The sequence below is a fragment of the Danio rerio genome, chromosome 10 (genome assembly GCF_049306965.1).
Source record: "Danio rerio strain Tuebingen ecotype United States chromosome 10, GRCz12tu, whole genome shotgun sequence".
NCBI classification, from domain to species: domain Eukaryota; kingdom Metazoa; phylum Chordata; class Actinopteri; order Cypriniformes; family Danionidae; genus Danio; species Danio rerio.
Genome location: NC_133185.1, coordinates 43,727,501 through 43,748,296, shown reverse-complemented (window position 1 = coordinate 43,748,296; position 20,796 = coordinate 43,727,501). Strand labels below are relative to the sequence as shown.

At 31.8% G+C, this 20,796-nt stretch overlaps 1 protein-coding gene across 2 annotated transcripts in view; it reads right to left on the bottom strand.

Annotated features, from left to right (window-relative positions):
- Positions 1 to 526: 526 nt before the first annotated feature.
- mmp13a (matrix metallopeptidase 13a) overlaps positions 527 to 20,796 on the bottom strand; it is a 26,264-nt gene continuing 5,994 nt past the window's right edge. The window contains exons 8-10 of one of the 2 annotated variants that reach the window (NM_001290479.1): positions 1,114 to 1,273; positions 927 to 1,030; positions 527 to 837 (exon numbers count right to left, since the gene is read on the bottom strand). In NM_001290479.1, the coding sequence (NP_001277408.1) occupies positions 737 to 837; positions 927 to 1,030; positions 1,114 to 1,273 (365 nt within the window). In that variant the 3' untranslated portion in view covers positions 527 to 736. Of the gene's footprint in view, positions 838 to 926; positions 1,031 to 1,113; positions 1,274 to 17,898; positions 18,186 to 18,275; positions 18,380 to 18,462; positions 18,623 to 20,796 lie in introns of those variants that run through there. The other variant, XM_009305556.4, reaches the window with a different exon arrangement.

Genomic DNA, 20,796 nt, shown 5'->3' with positions numbered 1-20,796 from the left:
ACAGCCAGTCTCCTCACTTATGTCGGCAGGCCTGTTCACTTGTTTGCTTCGTTAGGTTTTGTTCGCAATTGCTGTGTTCTAGTTTTCTCTTTATTGAGAGATTGATTTATTAGATCAACTTGTGCTGCTCAGTTTATTGTTTAGTGAGAATTTGAACGATCTTTATGGGAATTGGATTATCTGAGATCTTGTTTTGCTAATGGCTAATAGTGTGTACTTTACAAGAGTTTTAGTAATGTGAGCAGCTTAGTATAATTATTTGTTAGTTAGCTAATGGAGGTGTTGCCACACGTGTAATTATGTTTGGAAGTTATGAAGTGTAGTTAAGCTACGTTTAACTACGTTTAATATGATTTCATTTTAATGCAATTTAATAAGCATGTCACAATAATCATACCTATTATTTATTTAGCTTTTTCCCCCACACAAGTCAAATTAGACACTCAACTTGATATTAATATCATTTCTACTGAATGTAGACTAAATTTAACTTGATGCAGACTTCTCATTGACTCAAAAACCAGCGTTCAGACTGTTAATCAAATTGCTCAAACCTTTATTCAAAATTGCATTGATCAGATCATTGTCATACACACAAATGATTTTCAAGGATAATACAATCACATGAATACTTTTAGTAAAATAAGTTAATTGTTAATAAGTTACTCAATAATATAAAATACTGATGGCTCGGATTCTTCTTCAGGCGGTAAGTATTAAAGAAAAAAGCTCAAGATTATTTGCACGGCAGGAAATAATTGTTGTTCAGGACGCGGAACAGCCTGTTGTTGGAGCCAAACTCAAGCATCTTTGATCCACTGAAGAGGTAGTTTAAACCTACAAAAGATCATGAAAGACAGTGTTAGATGGGATTTTACCTCAGTTTTTTTTCCTTTTGTGATATTGTATAGTAAAACCCTTTATACCTCTGTACTGGAAGGCTGCGGTGACCTTCCCGGTCATTCCAGGGAAAACCTCCTCCACTGGTTTAGGAAAACCTTTATCCATTTGCCTTATTCCTTCATTATAACTGCAAGACATTCATTCTTGTTAGGTGACGATTTTTGTAAAAGCAACTAATTTGAAACGATTTTTTTCAAGTGATTCACTGACCTGTAAACCTGGTTGTTGGCGAAAAAGAGGATTGTGTTGCTGTCTTCCTTGTAGAGGACTGCGTCGATTTTCCTCACATTTTTCGGCAGACGGAACATGCTGAGACTCTTGGGATAGCCTTGCACCATATCATAGCCATAGAGAGCCCAAACCTTCTCACCTGACAATGACAGTTTCTGAATTATTTTCATGTCTTATATGAAATACAGTTATTTTGGTATCTATAATTGTTTAATGAAGACCTTTGTATTGTACAGTACAATTTCAAGCAAGCAAGACAAGACTCTAGCAAGACTAAAATAGTTGTTTTTTAAGCATCTTTCAGCAGGGTTAAGGGTTCAGAAAAGCTAAATACTAAAAAAATTACCTTGAAACTTTTGAAATAAAGTGCTTAGCAAAGTTAAACAAATATGATGTACCTAGAAAAAAGTTTTCAGATATTTCAGATAATTGTTGGTGTTAATCTGGCCTGCTGTTGAGTCTGAATTTTATTTGACACATTTAAGTATCCCATACATTTTGAAATGAAACCATAGAGGATAAAACTACAATAGACCCCTTGGCTTGTTTCCATTGTGGTTCTCAGTATTCAAAACAAAGCATGGCTGCAAAGACTCAACTTTTAACCCAAGTACTGCCCTTGACTCGATTTAAGTTAAGTCAACTAAAAATGCTTTGCAGCAGCTTGACTTTTTTACAGTGTTCCCCCAAAAAGTAATCTATGCACAAGGCGCTGATCTAAGGCCGTACTCACACTATGAACAGTTGCCTCGAACCGGGCCAATGCATGCTTGTCCCCCCTCCCGTCTCCCCCGACGGCCCGCACACACATTACAATCGGGCCTGGGCACGCTTACGTCATCGATGTTGAGCTGGTGGTCAGAAGCGCTCTCGCTCTCGTGGAGATTTCTTCAGTTATATCGTTTGGGATGCAGTAACACGCAGTCAGATATTTTGCCGAACAGATACGCCACTTGCGGATCTTTAATAAACTACGGCAGTTTGCGTTCACTGAACAGTAAGAATGATTAGAAAATCAATATGAAACAGTCCCTTAAAAATCACGTCTCGCTTTCAGTTTCGGGTGGTGTGTTTTGTACTCACAGACAAGCGCACTGCGCCAAAGCCCAAGTGAACCGCGCTCAGGCACACCTCTTTCAACCGGGCCAGGGGCGGCCAAGTGAAGCATGCCTGAGCCTGATTCAGAGCACTCACACTTCTCAAACGATCAGGGAAACGGGCCTGGGCACGGTTCGGATAGCATAGTGTGAGTAGGCCCTTGGTTAAAGAACTTCAACTTTTAACACTAAAGCGGTGTCAGTTCATAAGTAGTGAACCAATTAGAATAACTTGGAGGCGGGGCAAGCATGACAAGGTTCTGTTTACTTTTGTGTTCTTTTTTTATTCCGTTTTAACACATTTTTATGTGTTTTTAATCATTTTAAATCTTTATTTTTTTATTTCTTATACTGTATTTAGGTTTATTTTATTATTCATTATTATTTTACCATTATGTCTGAAATGTGCTATATAAATAAACTTGCCTTGCCTTTTCTTTGCAAAGGAGCATGTGTGTGTTTTTTTACCTTTGATCAGGAAGACTTTGTCCTGCATGACACTCTCGAAAGCGGCATCGATGTTATCAGGTGCCTCAGGCCAGAAGCTTTTAATGAGTTGTTGTTCAACATCTGCGCTCTGAGGATAACTGCGCCAGAAGAAGCTGCAAATAAAGAGCGCCACAGGTCAGATCAGTCCCGTCATAGCACATATTTACTTTAAAAAAACCTTTTCAGTCTATGTTTACCTGTTCTTGAAGAACATAATCTCTCCACGGAGCATGGTGACGGCGTCCAGGACCAGATTGGGATCACATGTGTTCGGGGTAACTGGTGGGGTTGGTTTTGAATCATCGGTATTGACGTCAGTGTTTGGGCCTGTTTGGTTAAAGTCAATGATTAGGTACGCACGTTTCAGGTTGTTTCCAGCATCACAAATGCTAATATTTAATAAACATTACCATAAAGTGACTGGATTCCATTGACATCATCTCGAGGGAGGACGAATCTATCGACGTCTCTGTATACGTAGGTGGGATACATGAGTGCACCGGGATCCTGCGAGTGTTCCAGACCTAGAGAGTGTCCGAACTCATGGGCCGCCACCAGGAACAGATTGTAATCTGAGGAAGAGTGAGAAAGAGTTGGGTTTTATTTTGTGCGTTGGTCAAGAAGATTAAAATGAGACTTTTCCTCTGTGCTTACATTGAGGAGATCTGTAACTGAATGTCTCGTCATCGTCGAAATGAGCGTCGCCACCAATGCCCTCAAATGGAGGAAAGGCATGAGCCAGAAATCCATTGGGTCCATCAAATGGGTAGCCATCTCTATGATCTGAAAAGATGAAGAGACAAAAATATGATCAATGACTAATAATAAAATAGCGTGCATAAATAAAATTAGATTACAATATATATTTTTGTCTACTTTTAATTTGTAGTTTAAAAAAAATCATGAACTTTTAATATTAATACTATTACAATGTTATTAAAATTGAAATAATGCTAATTGTGAATTCCTAATTGGGCTTGCAGCTTCATAGTAAACCTTTTGTTAACACTTTAATGTAGGGACCAATTCTAACTATGAACTATTTTTTATTACCTGCCTATTATAAATATATCGGCTGTTTATCATAGGTAGATTACTTTATTTATACTCAAAGATAGATTTGTTTTGCAGTCAAGAGTTTTCATTAATGACTCACAACTTTTTTTTACACTTAAAACCATAAGACATAAAACATTAGACATGCAATTAACCCCAAAAATAAGGATAAAAGGAATAAAACAAATAAATTATAGTATTGAATAAGCACATATTCTGCTTAGTCTTATTCTACACCCTTAATCATACCTAAACCCAACCTAAATACCTAAACCCAACTTCATCCTTACTATTAAAATGACTATTAGCATCAAATTAGGGGTTTATTGAAGCAAACGTTTTAGTTAATGGTTTGTTAACATTGAAAATTGCACCTTAAAAAAAAAAGCGTGGCCACAATTTTATATATAGAAATAAAATGCCCATCTAAGATCACGGATAGCCTCTTTTAACTTTTGACAAGACCTCTATAAGGGTGCCCATGTAGCGCGGTTTGTTTGGCATATGTGGAATCACCAATCACTTGTTTCGGGAGTCTCCCGCAAATGTACAGAGACTCCCGGACGCCCGCAAATGAGTGATAATCTTATTTATTTATTTTATTATCATTTAAATTTTTTTATTTACTTTTTTTATTTACTTTTTTTATTTTTTATTATTAAACTTATTATTTTAATTATATATTTATGTATTTACTTAGTTATTTACTTATTTGTTTATTTATTTTATTATTATTTTATTTATTTTTGTATTTATTTATTCTATTTACTTTATTATTATTTTATTTATTTATTATTATTTTATTTATTTATTTTCTTACTTTTATTTTTTTAAATTGAGTTTTTTTTATTTTTATTGTTTTTAATATTACTTTTCTTTTTTATTATTTTTCTTTAGACAGTGTATTTTAGGTTTTGGTGTATATATATACATATATATAAATACATATATATATACATACATATATTTATATAATATATATATTTATATATTTATATTATATATATATATATATATATATATATATATATATATATATATATATATATATATATATATATATATATATGTGTGTGTGTGTGTGTGTATAAACAATGTCAATTGTACTTGCAATAAAAATGGGTGGGAAATTTTAAAATTATATTCATAAAATGAAAATGCTATCCATCGTAACGCACTGCAGCAAATCGCAAACATTTTCCAAATAAGTCTTGTTCAGGCTTTTGTTTATTGTTGATACTTTTGTTTATTTGTTTTGTACTTTTTTTATTGTCGTTGGTATCTAAGAGCTATTACACAAATTCTGTACTACACTGCTACAATGACAATAAAGGTATAATTCTAATTGCATATTTGTTCAAATGTAGCTTGCAGTAAGGATTTATATATGTATATTATATATGCATTAATATTGAGTTTCAGAGACTGACCTCCAGTGGCGAAGGAGATCATGATGTCTGCTGTGCCGCTGTAGATGCGAGTGAATCTCAGTGGAGTGACGTCAGCCCACACCTTCAGAGCTTTACTGATGGAGTCATCCACCTCTGCCACTGACATGTCAGGGGTGTAGTTCTCAATCCTGGCAGAAAGAAAAACTCCAAAATCAGCCTGTTTCTGGCTTTATAAGACCTCACAGTATCATCAGCAACCACAGGAATTGCTATTGTTGGCTTTTTTGACACTCAAACTGCTTTTAGCCATTAAGTAGCTTTTTAAGGAGAACAAAGAACCATTGTTTTAGCTAAAAAGTGTTTTAATGCTGTAATGAAGAACAAAAAAGTGAAATTAAGACATTTTTTATTTGTTTTTCATGCATCTCAATTTTGAGATTTAGATTTTTCATAATCATTTTTTAAGTGTAATGGAAAATGAACATCCAAAATACATTTAAGTAAATTTGTGTCTATAGATTTTTATTACAATGCATATTTTTAAAGACTGTTTTCTTAATAATATGTTTTTTTCATGCACCCAGTCATAAATCCCCACTTCATCTTGACTTAAAGATAGATATATGCATGTATTTTGCATTATATATTGCAATATTATATGTATATTATATATATGCATATATATTGCATTTCCCGCATAATTTTCCTCGTATATTGCATTTTATTCTACAAAAAATAGGAAAATACAAAGACTCTTTACAGTATGTTCAGAACTAAAAATTCTCAAAACTCCATCAGAAAAAATTAGATTGATTCTAGAATGTGAAAAAAAATAAATATTTGGTCTGAATTTATCCAATGTTAAGATTTTAGTGCTATAGAAATGTTCAAACTAATGCATATTTCATAAAAAATGTCTCATTTGCATATTTAAATAAAAAAATTTGTAGTACAAAAAAAGTAATCAATTAACTGGTGAAATATGGTAAGAAGTTTCAAACCTCTTATTTTAGTTGAACACATATTATTTTCCACACATTTCCACACATATTTTCCACACATTTTTTCCTCAAAATATTTTGAGGAATGCTAAAAACCTGTAACCATTGACTTCCATAGTAGGACATACAAACACAATGGAAGGGTTACAGGTTTCCAACATTCTTCAAAATATCTTCTTTACTGTTTAACAAACTCATAAAGACTTGAAACAAGTAAATCTCTTTAACAGCACATGCTCTGTTTTTCTGTGATCGGTTACCTGTAGGTCAGCTGATGTTTTTTCCACTTGTAGTCTCCAGCAAAGGTTGAGTAGGCCTTGATGTCTGGAACTCCGCAGCGGGGCTTCTTCATCACCTCCAGCGTCTCCTGGTCCAGCTTTCCAGACACCTTAAGTTTAAAAAACTGCTGCATCTCCTTGAGCCTCAGTCTCATATCACTGGAACGTTTCTCACCACCAGACGGGCTCGGGTTCTGTGCAGGTTTCGGCAACCCATACAGTCGGGTCAGGTAATTCTGAAACAGCAGATCACAGTTAAAGCCCGTTCAAATACCTGTTAAAGGATAGTTCACCCAAAAATGAAATGTCATTATTTATTCCTTCATCCAAACATGTTTCACTTGTTTAACACAGAAGATATTTTAAAGAAAGCTGGAAACCTCCAACCACTGACTTTCATAGTAGAAAAAAACAAGTGTTATGGAAGTCGATGGTTACAGGTTTTCAGCTTTCTTCAATTATCTTCTTTTGTGTTTAGCAGAAGAAAGAAACTTGTCGTGAGTAAACAGTGAGTACATTTTAATTTTAGGGTGAACTATCTCTTTAAATTTAAGCATAATAATTTGTGTTCACACCAGCACTGCATTTGCATTTTCAAAGTGAATTAAATTAGATGTACATGATCTGTTGTTGATTTATGATTTGCAAAGACATCAAGTTACCTCTAAACTCAACCCACATAGATAACGTGGCAAAATTTGAATGCCGAAATACCCCATTAGTAGGCTCACACGGAATCTGCGCGCGCAGATTTATGCAGATTTATGCAAATTCCGCAGATTTATAGCTCATTATTAATTCTGTTTATTTACTTGAGTAAATGTGTAAATCTGAATTTATTCAGTTTTTATTCAGTAATTTATTCCTTTTTATTTAATATATTAAGGTGTAAGTTATGATACTCCGCTGGATACTCCCAAAATAATTCCGCAGAAATCCGCAGATTTTTACCAGAATTCTCTGCAGAAATGGCAAAAAACGTCCGCAGATTCCGTCTGGCCCTACCGATTAGATATGAATTTTAAGTGTTTTGAGTAGCAACAACATCAGGCTTGTCCTTTTAAACCACTTGTAAACCACCAAAGTCAGTACACACACATAAACACACACATACTCAGTTAAAATAGTTGAGTTAAAATACCCCAACATATAACCCAACTATAGGTTATCATAGCACCTTCCCATCTATAAGTTTTTTTAACCTAATGCATTGGGTTATTTTGATTGCATGTTATTTTTTATATTCTGATATTACTATTGTTAGTACTACTATTAATTTTATCAATCTGGCTGTGTAAATAAACAACTTGCAGTTTTCAAAAACATCGGCTGAGCGCACGTTTGTATCATCAATAATTAATAGTGCGGGTGAAGCGGATAAAACACGACACAAGGTAATTTGATAAAAATAAAAAAAAACTTGAGCTTAAGCTTAAATAAATGTTATAATGCTAAAACAACATTGCACATGCATATTAATACAACTGTTCTGTGTCAGTTAAATCAGTTGACTTGAAATTCACAATTTTTAACCCATCTGGTTGAGTTAATACATAAATAACCCAAAAAAGGGTTAAAATAACCCAACAAAGCACCAAATATTTAACACAACTGCTTTACTTATTAATAAATAACCCAATAAAGGTTCAAAATAACCCCACAAAGCATCACATATTTTTTTAACTCAACCATTGAGTTAAATAAATAACATGTTTTTTAGAGTGTACCGTAGCTTTCTACAGTAAATATGGACATTACATAGACTTCTAAGGTTTTTATATTTAAAGTCTGACATACTAATACTAAAGTCTAATATATTTGTAGTTTAGCATACAGCTGATTTAAGACCCTAAAGCGAGTCTGTGTCTGCTCAGAATTGAGTGTAAAGACACTTTGCTGCATTGAATGGTTGAGTAAATGCGAATATTGGCAGATTTATTGCTTTTGTGCCTCTTTTCTGTGTAAAAATGCCTTTATACATTTTCTAATCTCGCTTTAACCCTATTTACTTCTCACTTAAAGCATTCTGCTTTTGTACAATTACTAGTTATACAATTTAGGCTTATAGCCATGGGGGGTTCGGGTGGTTCGAAAGACCCACCCCTCACTGACAAAGGTCCAGAATTTATTTTATACATGAGCTAATTTGTCCTATTTTTATAGCTATTTTATGGTAAATTGTGTAAATAACCCACTGAATAAGGCTTTAAGACTAAGAGGAATCCTGTGATGCGGTTTTTAGGAAAGTTGAATGTGCTGGCCAGTTTGTTATTTGCCTAATACATGACAATAGGCTAGTTTTAATTAAAAACTTTAACAGATTCCTATTTTTTTTTTTACCAATGATATTGTAATACATTTAAATAATAAAAAAAAAGAAGTACAATTCTAATAATAAGTAATTTTTTTATTCTAAATGTTAAGGAAATGTTTTTGACGCATTAGAAAATGTGGTTGGTTATGACGACCATCCAACAAGCTAATTCAGCAAAAAATAGTGCTTAAAGTGTCACTAAAATGCAGTATTTTAACATGATTAAATAGAAAATAAGGCAAAAAACTGCAAAAGGGTCCACTTTTTAAGAAAAAAGAACCACCTCTTTTACCAGGCTGCCTACAGGCCTGCAATTAGTTATTCTATTCTAGTGAGGACATCCCTGAAGGGAAGTTTGTGGATAACTTTGCTCACTTTCGATTACAGATTTGTCTGCCAAAATGGTTAAATAGGCACACATAAAGTATATAGAGTGAGTTCAGGTCAATTGGTGCACTTTTTTCATGGTCATCGCAATGGCATAAAGTATCTCAATTGACCTGAATTCACACATTTAGTCATTAAAATAGGTGTCGTACTGACCTCCGCGAGTTTGTCCTGGTCTCCTCCAGCAGGCGGCGCGATCGGGCTGCTGTGGCCTGAAAACAGCAGAGTGATGAAAACACACAGCCTGAAGCAGGTCTTCATGTTTGCTTTCCTTCTCCTTCAAGAAACTGATGCAGACTGCTGTTTTCTCCACTCTTTTATACACCACAGAAGCACTGATTGTGCAACGCAACACTGAGTCACAAATACACTATCACACCTTTCATCACCGGAGAGGAAATCAGGGAGACATGTCCCACACTACACACAGCATAATACTAAAAAGGATATATTTTATTTTTAAAGTATATAAGCATATATACAGGGCTAAACATAAATGAGTACACCTCATTAAGAAAATCCATTTTTAAACGTTTCTCAATAAATTTAGATAATTTATTTTGGGGCATTTTAACAAAACTGTTTTAATAAACCATTATATCCATTAAAATAAGAAGTCACACTTTACAATAAGGTTTTTTAGTTAATATTAATTAATGCATTTACTAACATAAACAAACAATGAACAATACATCTAATACTGTATTTGTTCATGTTAGTTAACGTTAGTTAATGAAAATACAGTAGTTCATTGTTAGTTCATGTAACTCAGTGCATTAACTAATGTTAACAAGCATGGACTTGGATGTTAATAATGCATTAGTAAATGTTCAGTTATGATTAATAAACGCTGTACATGTGTTGTTCATGTCAGTAAATGCATTAACTAATAAACCTTATTGTAAAGTGTTACCAAATAAGAGTTTAGTCATTTAACATCTTTAGGCATTGAAATATTTATAGTATATACATTTTATATACATAATTGTATTGTGATTTTTTTTTCATATTTATTAAAATATGATTATGTATTTTATCCTAACATTAATTTGGATGTACTTTTTTTTTTTTTCGACCGTTATGTTGTTTTGTTAGATTAGATCTGGATTTTGCTTATGTACTTACTAACCCTAATGTATATGCACAAATATAATATTGCAAAGTTTCCTATAGAAATAATAATTTAAACGATTTAATTCAGTTCATCTTTATTTCTATAGCGCTTTTACAATGTAGATAATGTTAAAGCAGCTTAACATAGAAGTTGTAGTAGATTGAAACTGTGTATGAAAATGAAACTGCATATGATGAAAACTAAAAATATATGTGTATGTAAACAATATTTAATGTTTAGAAATTGTATAAATAATTTAAAATGCTTTTGATCTGTTTACTGAATATTTAATGATTTATAAAAAAAACATTTTATGGAAATTTATAGACGTTCAAACCAACTATGCAGATTAGTGGCATTTGAACAAATTGTATTTAGTGAATCTGTTACCATTTTAAAAATAGACATGACCAAGTTGTATTGTGTATATACATATATATATATATATATATATATATATATATATATATATATATATATATATATATATATATATATATATATATAAGATGTAGAATTGTGTAGTCAAGAATTTTTATTTTTATTTATTGATTTTTTTTACCAAGTTTATTTATTTCTATTACAATGAAAGTACAAGGACAGTGCCAGAAAAAGAGTACAATAATAAAATGAAAGAGAAAATAATAAGGCATGACAATCCCTCTTTAAATGTTGTAAAAATAATAAAAAATTATTCAAAAAACAGGTTTAAAATATTGTAATTGTTTTAAGATTTATTATTTATTGTCACTTAAAATAAGAAGGTAGTGAACCATTTCTGTCTCGAGATGTACACACTCATATTTGTTGAAAAAGGGAGGGGAACCCAATTTGTGTAGGAATATTGAACTTTTAATAGAGTGTGTATATTTAAATGATATTAGAAATCAAATTATATTCAGCAAACAACGAACTTAAGAATATTTATGTTCGACTAAATTGGAAAATCTTTTATGACCTTTTATTAATGCTGTCATTTATGTTGCTCTATAATGGTTGTTTATTAAAAAAAATCTGTTTTGATTAAAAAAAAAAACATTTTTAAATATTTATTACTATTATTGCCATAAATATATGCTTGTAGTAAAGTTAGTTGTTGTGTGGGAAGAAGAAGACAGGGTCGGCGATATCAGGTACGTAGTATATTTTTATTTTATAAATGCACAACACGCGTAGCAGTGTATGTGTGTGTGCTCTGTCCTCTCCCGGCTGCTCCTTCTGTTCTCCTTAAGAAGGGTGTCTCTCCGGCACAATCACTATAAACAGGTGTTATTTATTATTTCTGATGGGCCTGCTGGTAAGCCGCTGGGCTCTGAGCATGCTCTCCCCCCTCATTGTGTGTTCGATCATGTTTACCTCTCCACAATGCTGATATGGTGTTAAAACATAAATAAAAACATAGTTTGCATGTTCTCCCCGTGTTGGCGTGGGTTTCCTCCGGGTGATCCGGCTTCCCCCACTGTCCAAACACATGCGCTATATGGGGCCATAATGTATGAGTGTGAGACTGTATGGGTGTCATCTTCAAATGATTCTGCGAGAACAGTCTTACAAAAACACACTAAAAGTCCTGCAAAGTAACCACAACAGCAATAACTGTGTTTTTTGTGGTAAAACCAAAGTGACTGTTTCCACATTCATCGTTTTTTAGGATGAATTTCTTTGTTAATTTTTGCACGCCGAGATTCTGACTCATACTACACGTCCATAATTACACATATATTATTGTTATTTTTATTCCTAGGTGTGTTTGCATCCGAAAAGCCTCTTTTTGTCCTGATGTCTGATGATGGTGTTCGGAAAGCACAGATGCGTGACATGACAAAGGTATGATGACAGATTTGTGTTACTCACTGCGCAGATCCCACTGGTTTCTGCTGGTTTTACTCTGCTTGTGTCTGTTAAGCAATGCTGAATGTGACTTATAATTTGAAGACCTGCATTTGTGATCAGAGAAGCTTTTGCTTCTGTCAGTTTCTGAGAAATAGCATTGTTTTTCTTTTTTAATGAATCAAAAACACACTTTTATAATCTACTAAATAAAGCTGTTAAATCACTTAATGAAGCGCAAAAATAATCAAAATTATAAACACAAAATAATAATTTAGAAATAAGGCAAAAAAAACGGTTATAAGTAGTAAATATAAGTAAATTAGTAATTAAACTAGTCAAAATTAAACACTTTTTTTTAGACATTAAGAGGCTATTAATATAACTATTTATTGTATATTGGGGAAAAAAATGCCTTGTAAAATTTTAAATATACACAGAAATAATAATATATAATTTTATTAATGTATGTTAAATCACCTAATAATGTGGGAAAAAAATAACTATTTAGAAATTAAACAAAAGACATTATAAGTAATAAATAGAAGTAAATTAGTAAGTATAACTAGTTAAAAGTAAATACTTTTTAGGACATAAAGAGGCTATTAACATAACTATTTATTGTATATTGGCAAAAAAAAATCCTGTTTTAATTATAAATTTGTTGTACAATTTTAAATATACACAAGAAATAATTCAATATTATTTTATTATGTAATAATATATGTTAAATCCACTAATAAAGCAGGAAAATTATCTATTTAGAAATAAGGCAAATTACATTTTAAGTAATAAATAAAGTAAATTAGTCATTAAAAGCAGTAAAAAGTAATAATTATTATATCTAAAATAAAGTATTTTCAAAGAAAATAAGAGACAATTTCTATTCCGACTCATAATTTGTGGAATATAACAGTTCTATTAGTTTAAGTTAAGTAATGTCAGTATTTTATTTATTGTGCTTTTATTTTGTTTATTTTTGCCACTGTTCTTATTAATGGTAATTTTGTTGTACATTTATTCAAGTGTTATATATTTAATATTCACAGGAAATGTTAATATATGCTTCATTCATTCATTTTCTTTTCGTCTTAGTCCCTTTATTAATCAGGGGTTGCCACGGTGGAATGAACCGCCAACTTATCCAGCATATGTTTTACACAGCACGTGCCTTTCTAGCCAACCAGTGACCTTCTTGCTGTGAGGCAGTTGTGCTACCCATTTCGCCACTGTGCTGCCCTTTATTATTGTATTATTTTATTATTTATGAATATATGTTAAATCACTTAATGCATTTAAAAAATATTCAAATATTCAAACACAAAACAACAATAAAGAGCAATTTAAAAAATAAGGCAAAAAACATTATAAGTAGTAAATATAAGTAAATCAGTGATTAAAAGTAGTAAAAAAATAATAATTATAAGTAAAACATCAAAAATAAAAAGTTTTTAAGACATTAAGACGCCATTTCTATTCTGACTCATAATTTGCTGATTATAATAGTGTGAGTATAATAGTTTTATAATACTTTTAATTTGAGTTAAGTAATATCAGTGTATTATTTATTGAGATTTATTTTGTTTTGTTTTTGCTACTGTTTACTAAATATCTGCATCATAATTTTGTTATACAATTTTCCAAGTACATATTTAAATGTACAGGAAATATTAATATATTATATATTATTTATTATATATTAGTATATGTTAAATCACTTAATGAAGCGGAAAAAATGTTCAAAGACTTAAAGACAAAAAACAACAATTGAGAACAATTCAGAAATTTAAAAAACTTTATTAATAGTAAATATAAGTGAATTAGTAATTAAAAGTAGTAAAAGAATCAAATAAATGATTATATATTAGAATCCACAGGAAATAATAATATATTATTTATTTATTATTTTATTATACACACTCTCAGAAATAATGATACAAAATCTGTCACTGGGTCGGTACCTTTTCAAAAGGTACATTTTTGTTTCTAACAGATCCTTAAAGATACATATTAATACTTAAAGTAAGAATGTGTACCTCATATTACCTTAAAGATATATAAAAGTGAACCTTAAAAGTACAAAAGTGTACCCTAAAGGTACTAATTTTCACCTTTATGGTACAAAAGTGTAGCTTTTAAATAGCGCCAGTGACAGATTTTTTGTACCTTTATTTCTGAGTGTGTATTAATATATGTTAAATCACTTAATGTAGTTGAAAAAGATTCAAAGACTTAAAGACAAAAAGCAAAACAATTTAGAACAATTTAGAAATAAGGCAAAAAAAGCTATAAGTAGTAAATATAAGTAAAATAGTCATTAAAAGTAGTAAAAAAAAGTATTAATTATAAGTAAAATATCTAAAATAAAGTAATTTCAAAGACTTCATTTAGAGACTTTTTCTATTCTGATCTATTCTATTCTGATCATTTGCAGATTATAATAGTTTAAGTGTCCGTGGATAATTAATTTTTTTATTGATTTTGTTAATTATTGCCACATTTCTTATATTTTCTTGTCTCATATTTTTTTACAAAGTATATCAAATCAAACTATTTACTGTATACATGCACATAAATCCCTGTTTTCAATTACAATTTTGTTGAACAATTTTACAAGTATTATTAAAATCTAGAGGAAATATTAATAATACATGAATATATTATATATGAATATATGTTAAATCACTTAATGAAGTTGAAAAATGTTCAGAGACTTAGACAAAACACAAAACAACAATTAAAAGCAATTAAGAAATAAATAATAAATATAAATAAAACTGTCATTAAAAATAGTAAAAAAAAAAAAGGTAAATAGTAATAGTAATAATAAGCAGAGTAGAAATAATAAGTTAAACATTTAAAATTAAGCATTTTCAAGAGACATTAAGAGACTTCTTGTATTCTGACTGATCATTTGCAGATCATAATAGTTTTACGGTCAAATATCAGTATATTATTTTATTTGATTTTTGTTTATTATTTACAGATTTTTCCTCTTTCATGTTTTTAAAAAGTCTTATAGCAAACTACTGTATACTTGCACGTATGCTTGTTTTTTGATTAAACTCCACAGGAAATATTACTATATTATTATTATTATTATTATTATTATTATTATTATATTTATTATATGTATTATTTGATTATATATGAATACACAGTTAAAGTCAGAATTATTAGCCCCCTTTTCATTTCATTTTTCTTTTTTAAATATTTCCAACATGATGTTTAGCAGAGCAAGGACATTTTCTCAGTATGTCTGATAATATTTCTTCTACTGGAAAAAGTCTTATTTGTTTTATTTCAGCCAGAATAAAAGCAGTTTTTGATTTTTTTTAAATAGTTTTAAGGTCATTTTGACCCTAACCTGCCAAGTTAATCTAATTAACCTAGTTAAGCCTTTAAAGGTCACTTTAAGCTGTATAGAAGTGTCTTGAAAAATATCTAGCAAAATATTATGTACTGTCATCATGGCAAAGATAAAATAAATCAGTTATTAGAAATGAGTTATTAAAATTATTATGTTTAGAAATGTGTTGAAAAAATGGTTTCTCTATTAAACAGAAATTGGGAAATAAAAATAATTCCCTGGGCTAATAATTCTGACTTCAGCTGTATGTTTAGTCACTTAAAGTTAGAATTAAATAAAACACTTAAAGACAAAATATTTAAACACCTAAAGACAAAAAATGATTGAGAAGAATTTTGAAATAAGGCAAAAAAAGTGAGGCTGTATAATTGTCTAAGTAAAATATCTAAAATATGTATTATTAAACACATTAAATCAATTTCCATTCTGACTGATCATTTGCAGATCCTAATAGTTTCACTATTTAATATCAGAGTAATATTTATATATATTTTGGTTTGTTATTGCCACTTTACAATTTTCAGGAAACCTACGCCAACACGGGGAGAACATGCAAACAAAAACACCACAATAAGTTGATATTGGAACAGAATTGGTAAGATTTTATTTTTATATGAAGGAAAGCTTTGCAGTTTTTTAATTGACATCTGACATCAGTGTGTGTTTTTAAGGAAGCTGGAGTTGCATTTAGAAAGGCCTTGCTCAGGCACACTTTCATCATCACTCGGTGAGATTCACAGCCCCCAATTATTTCTAAAGCGTTTAATGTGAAATTAACCTGGATGAGACTCATGCAACAGGAAAGCTTGGAGACACACAAGCTGCACGCAATCCGAAGATGCACAGTTTGGTTCCCATCGCCGCTCTGTCCTTTCTTAACACCGAAGCCATGTGTTTGCGGGCAATCTCTGAGTTACTCGTCTGATTTGGGGGGTGAATTTTCCTATAAAGAAATAAACACGTCCTAGACAACAATAGAGAAAATCTGAAACACATGTGCTGTAATATTGCAGATTAACATAGAGACTAGTGTATTTTACTTCTGTTTATTTGTAGATTCAGGTCATTCTTTAATAGTATTAGTAGTTATTTTGATTATATAATATCAGCAAAATATATTTAAATAAAACCATTATCCCAAATTAAATGTTCATTATCTCAGATTATCATTTTTATCATTAAAATAAATCAAATGTTAGGAAATCGTCATCAAAAAATAATTTATACATACACTCACCGGCCACTTTATTAAGTACACCTGTCCAACTGCTCGTTAACGCTAATTTCTAATCAGCCAATCACATGGCAGCAACTCAATGCACTTAGGCATATAGACATGGTCAAGACGATCTGCTGCAGTTCAAACCGAGCATCAGAATGGGAAAGAAACTGATTTAAGTGACTTTGAACATGGCATAGTTGCTGGTGCCAGACGGGCTGGTCTGAGTATTTCAGAAACTCTGTATTACTGGGATTTTCATGCACAATCATCTCTAGGGTTTACAGAGAAAATATTCAGTGAGCGGGAGTTCTGTGGGTGTAAATGCCTTGTTGATGCCAGAGGAGGAGAATGGCCAGACTGGTTCCAGCTTATAGAAAGGCAACAGTAACTCAAATAAGCACTCGTTACAACCAATTTATGCAGAAGAGCATCTCTGAACACACAACACGTCCAACCTTGAGGCAGATGGGCTACAGCAACAGAAGACCACACCGGGTGCCCCTCCTGTCAGCTAAGAACAGGAAACTAATGATTGTCAATGACGTATTCGATACTGAAACTTCTGCGCATGCTCCTCCTGAAATTTTTTTACAAAACATCACTTGAGGAATATTTCCAGTATCTTGTTGAATCTATGCCATGAAGGATTAAGGCAGTTCTGAAGGCAAAAGGGCGTTCAACCTTGTACTAGTAAGGTGTACCTAATAAAGTGGCCGGTGAATATCTGTGGTATAATTTCAATGTTTTAATGAGAAGTTGATTTCTTATATTTATATAATTTGATAACTTAGAAAAGTATGAAATGTATAGAAATCCTTAAAATTACATATTATTTTATAAAGCTATCATGGGAAAAAGAAACATGTAATGCTTTTGGATTTTTTTGCAAAGTGGCTCAAAATGAGATGACAATGTGTATTGTCATCTTGCATCTATATTTTGCTACTGTACATCAAACCACTTGGTTTTACATTTGTCAACAAGACATTTTTAATTATGTAGGTTATAATAGAGTTTAATATGATTTCATTTTAATGCAATTTAATAAGCATGTCACAATAATCATACCTATTATTTATTTAGCTTTTTCCCCCACACAAGTCAAATTAGACACTCAACTTGCTATTAATATAATTTATACTGAATGTAGACTAAATTTAACTTGACCCATTTAATTTAACTCATTGACCCAAAAACCAGCGTTCAGACTGTTAATCAAATTGCTCAAACCTTTATTCAAAATTGCATTGATCAGATCATTGTCACACACGCAAATGATTTTAAGGGATAATACAATCACATGAATACTTTTGGTAAAATAAGTTAATTTGCAATAAGTTACTCAGTAATATAAAATACTGATGGCTCGGATTCTTCTTCAGGCGTTAAGTATTAAATAGATTATTTGCACGGCAGGAAATAATTGTTGTTCAGGACGCGTAACAGCTTGTTGTTGGAGCCAAACTCAAGCATCTTTGATCCACTGAAGAGGTAGTTAAAACCTACAAAAAAACAAAAAAGACAGTGTTAGATGTGATTTTACCTCAGTTTTTTTTTTCTTTTGTGATATTGTATAGTAAAACCCTTTATACCTCTATACTGGAAGGCTGCGGTGACCTTCCCGGTCATTCCAGGGAAAACCTTCTGCACTGGTTTAGGAAAACCTTTATCCATTTTCTTCATTCTTTCATTATAACTGCAAGACATTCATTCTTGTTAGGTGACGATTTTTGTAAAAGCAGCTAATTTGAAACGATTTTTTTCAAGTGATTCACTGACCTGTAAACCTGGTTGTTGGCGAAAAAGAGGATTGTGTTGCTGTCTTCCTTGTAGAGGACTGCGTCGATTTTCTTCACATTTTTCCGCAGACGGAACATGCTGAGACTCTTGGGATAGCCTTGCACAATATCATAGCCATAGAGAGCCCAAACCTTCTCACCTGAGAACAACAATTTCCAAATTATTTTCATTTCTTATGACATACAGTTATTTTAACATCTATATTGTTCCATGAAGGTAATGTGCAGTACAATAGATATAAAAAATGCAGAACCTACAATTTTCTAAATCCTACTGTATCTAGAAAGACTAAAAGAGTTATTTTTTTAAGCATGTTTCATTAATTCCAGGGTTGAGGGTTCAAAAATGCTAAACACTGAAGAAAATCGCATTGAAAAGTGTTAAAATAAGTGAGGTTTAATATTAAACTACTAGAGGAGCACGTGCTCATGATTGACCCAACTGGCCCACAATAGCTAATCACGATCCTCCAATCAAAGGATCCCAAGTCACTATACAGTTGAAGTCAGAATTATTAGCCCCCCCCCCCCAAATTAATCATTTCTCAATTTATGTTTAACAGAGAGAGGACATTTATCAATATATGTGGCTTCAGCATTGTTATCGCAATGTGAGCATTTGTAATAGACACATTGCAGGACAAGTAGAGTCAGGATTATATATAACTTCACAAATTTACCAAAAATGTTACCCTTTGAATATTTGTTTAAGGTTTGTGACTGGCTTTGTACATTCCAAGCTAGTTTTAAGCCTTTAGGCTCAACAATTTATAATGTTTGTCACTTAAAGAAAGATAAATGAAGTCTATACAGCAGGGGTCTCAAACTCAAATTGGCGGAGGGCTAAATCAGAGACTGACAATTCATAGGAGGACCGCTTTAACATTTAAGCACAACCAAAAAGTGAAAACCTGATGTAATTGATGCACTCAGACATTCTTCCCCGGTGTATACGCAGTCAAAGCTCCTTCTTTTTGTTTGTTATTGTACATATTGAAGGGGTAGTATAAATTGATATAAAAATATTACAGTTTATTGTATAACGATGGTTTGTTCTGTAGACTATCAAAAAAAAAATATGCTTAAAGAGGCTAATAATATGTTCCTCAAAATGTTTATTAAAAAATTAATGACTGCTTTTATTCTAGCTGAAATAAAACAAATAAGACTTTCTCCAGAAGAAAAAATATTTTCAGACATACTGTGAAAGTTTCTGTGCCCTCTTAAACATAACTAGGGAAATATTTAAAAAAGAAAAAAAAATCAAAGGGGGCTAATAATTCTGACTTTAACTATATATATTCATTTTTACTTTAACAAGTTCAGTTCAGCCAGCAGTCAAATAGTTAGTAAGGCACATTTTTTTTATACAAATCTTAATATGCATATGAAGAAAATCTATTAAATGAGACCATTTAAATCTAATAGTTGGCAAATAGATCCTATGTAGACCACTATCATATTGTGTAAGCCATGAAGAGGTGTTTGTACAACAAAATACAGGTGGTGTAAAACTGACTATAATCAAATGACCCTTGAATATTTACAAAACTAGAGCTTTAGTACAAATAGAGCACTTACAGACATATAATTCAATGTTTAAATCAGCCCCAGAAATTACCTGCATGTGTGTTACTCTCGACAGCACGCTGAGAGAAACCGAAAGTAAACCGGTTATATAGTACTGTACCTTAAATGTCCAGTAGGTGGGGGGTCAAAACCACCTACTGGACAATAAATGATAGTGATTTAAAATATAGGTTTTGGCAGGCCGAATCTCATTATATTTTTGATGTCAGTTACGGACCTGAGTGAGGAGGAGCGGGGGCCGCAAATGGCCTGTGGGCCGGCAGCTTGAGACCCCTTTTATACAGGGTTATTTTACATTTGATAATTCAATTTATTCAAAATTTTCTTTGTTTTTTAAAATTTGTTTTTTGCCTTTATTACATAGGACAATATTGAGACAGGAAGCGAAGTTGGAGAGAGAGTGGGGGTAGGGTGGGGAAATGCCCTCGAGTCGGGATTCAAACTCGGGACGCCCTGATGTGCTACTGCAACATACTGTATGTCAGCGCGCTAACCACTAGGCTATTGTGCCGACTACTTGAATTCTTCAAGACTTCCAGAAAACTATAAAGCACTGTTTATTCTATTTGTATCTTTGCCGCTGTGTTTATCAATGCTTGTGATTGGTTTATTATATTTTATCCAGATCTACTAAATTATTCCAATCTAAATTCTTTCCAAATAAAATATCGCAATGTCAGTTTTTTTCCAATAATTGTGCAGACCTACACATGAGCACTGCATT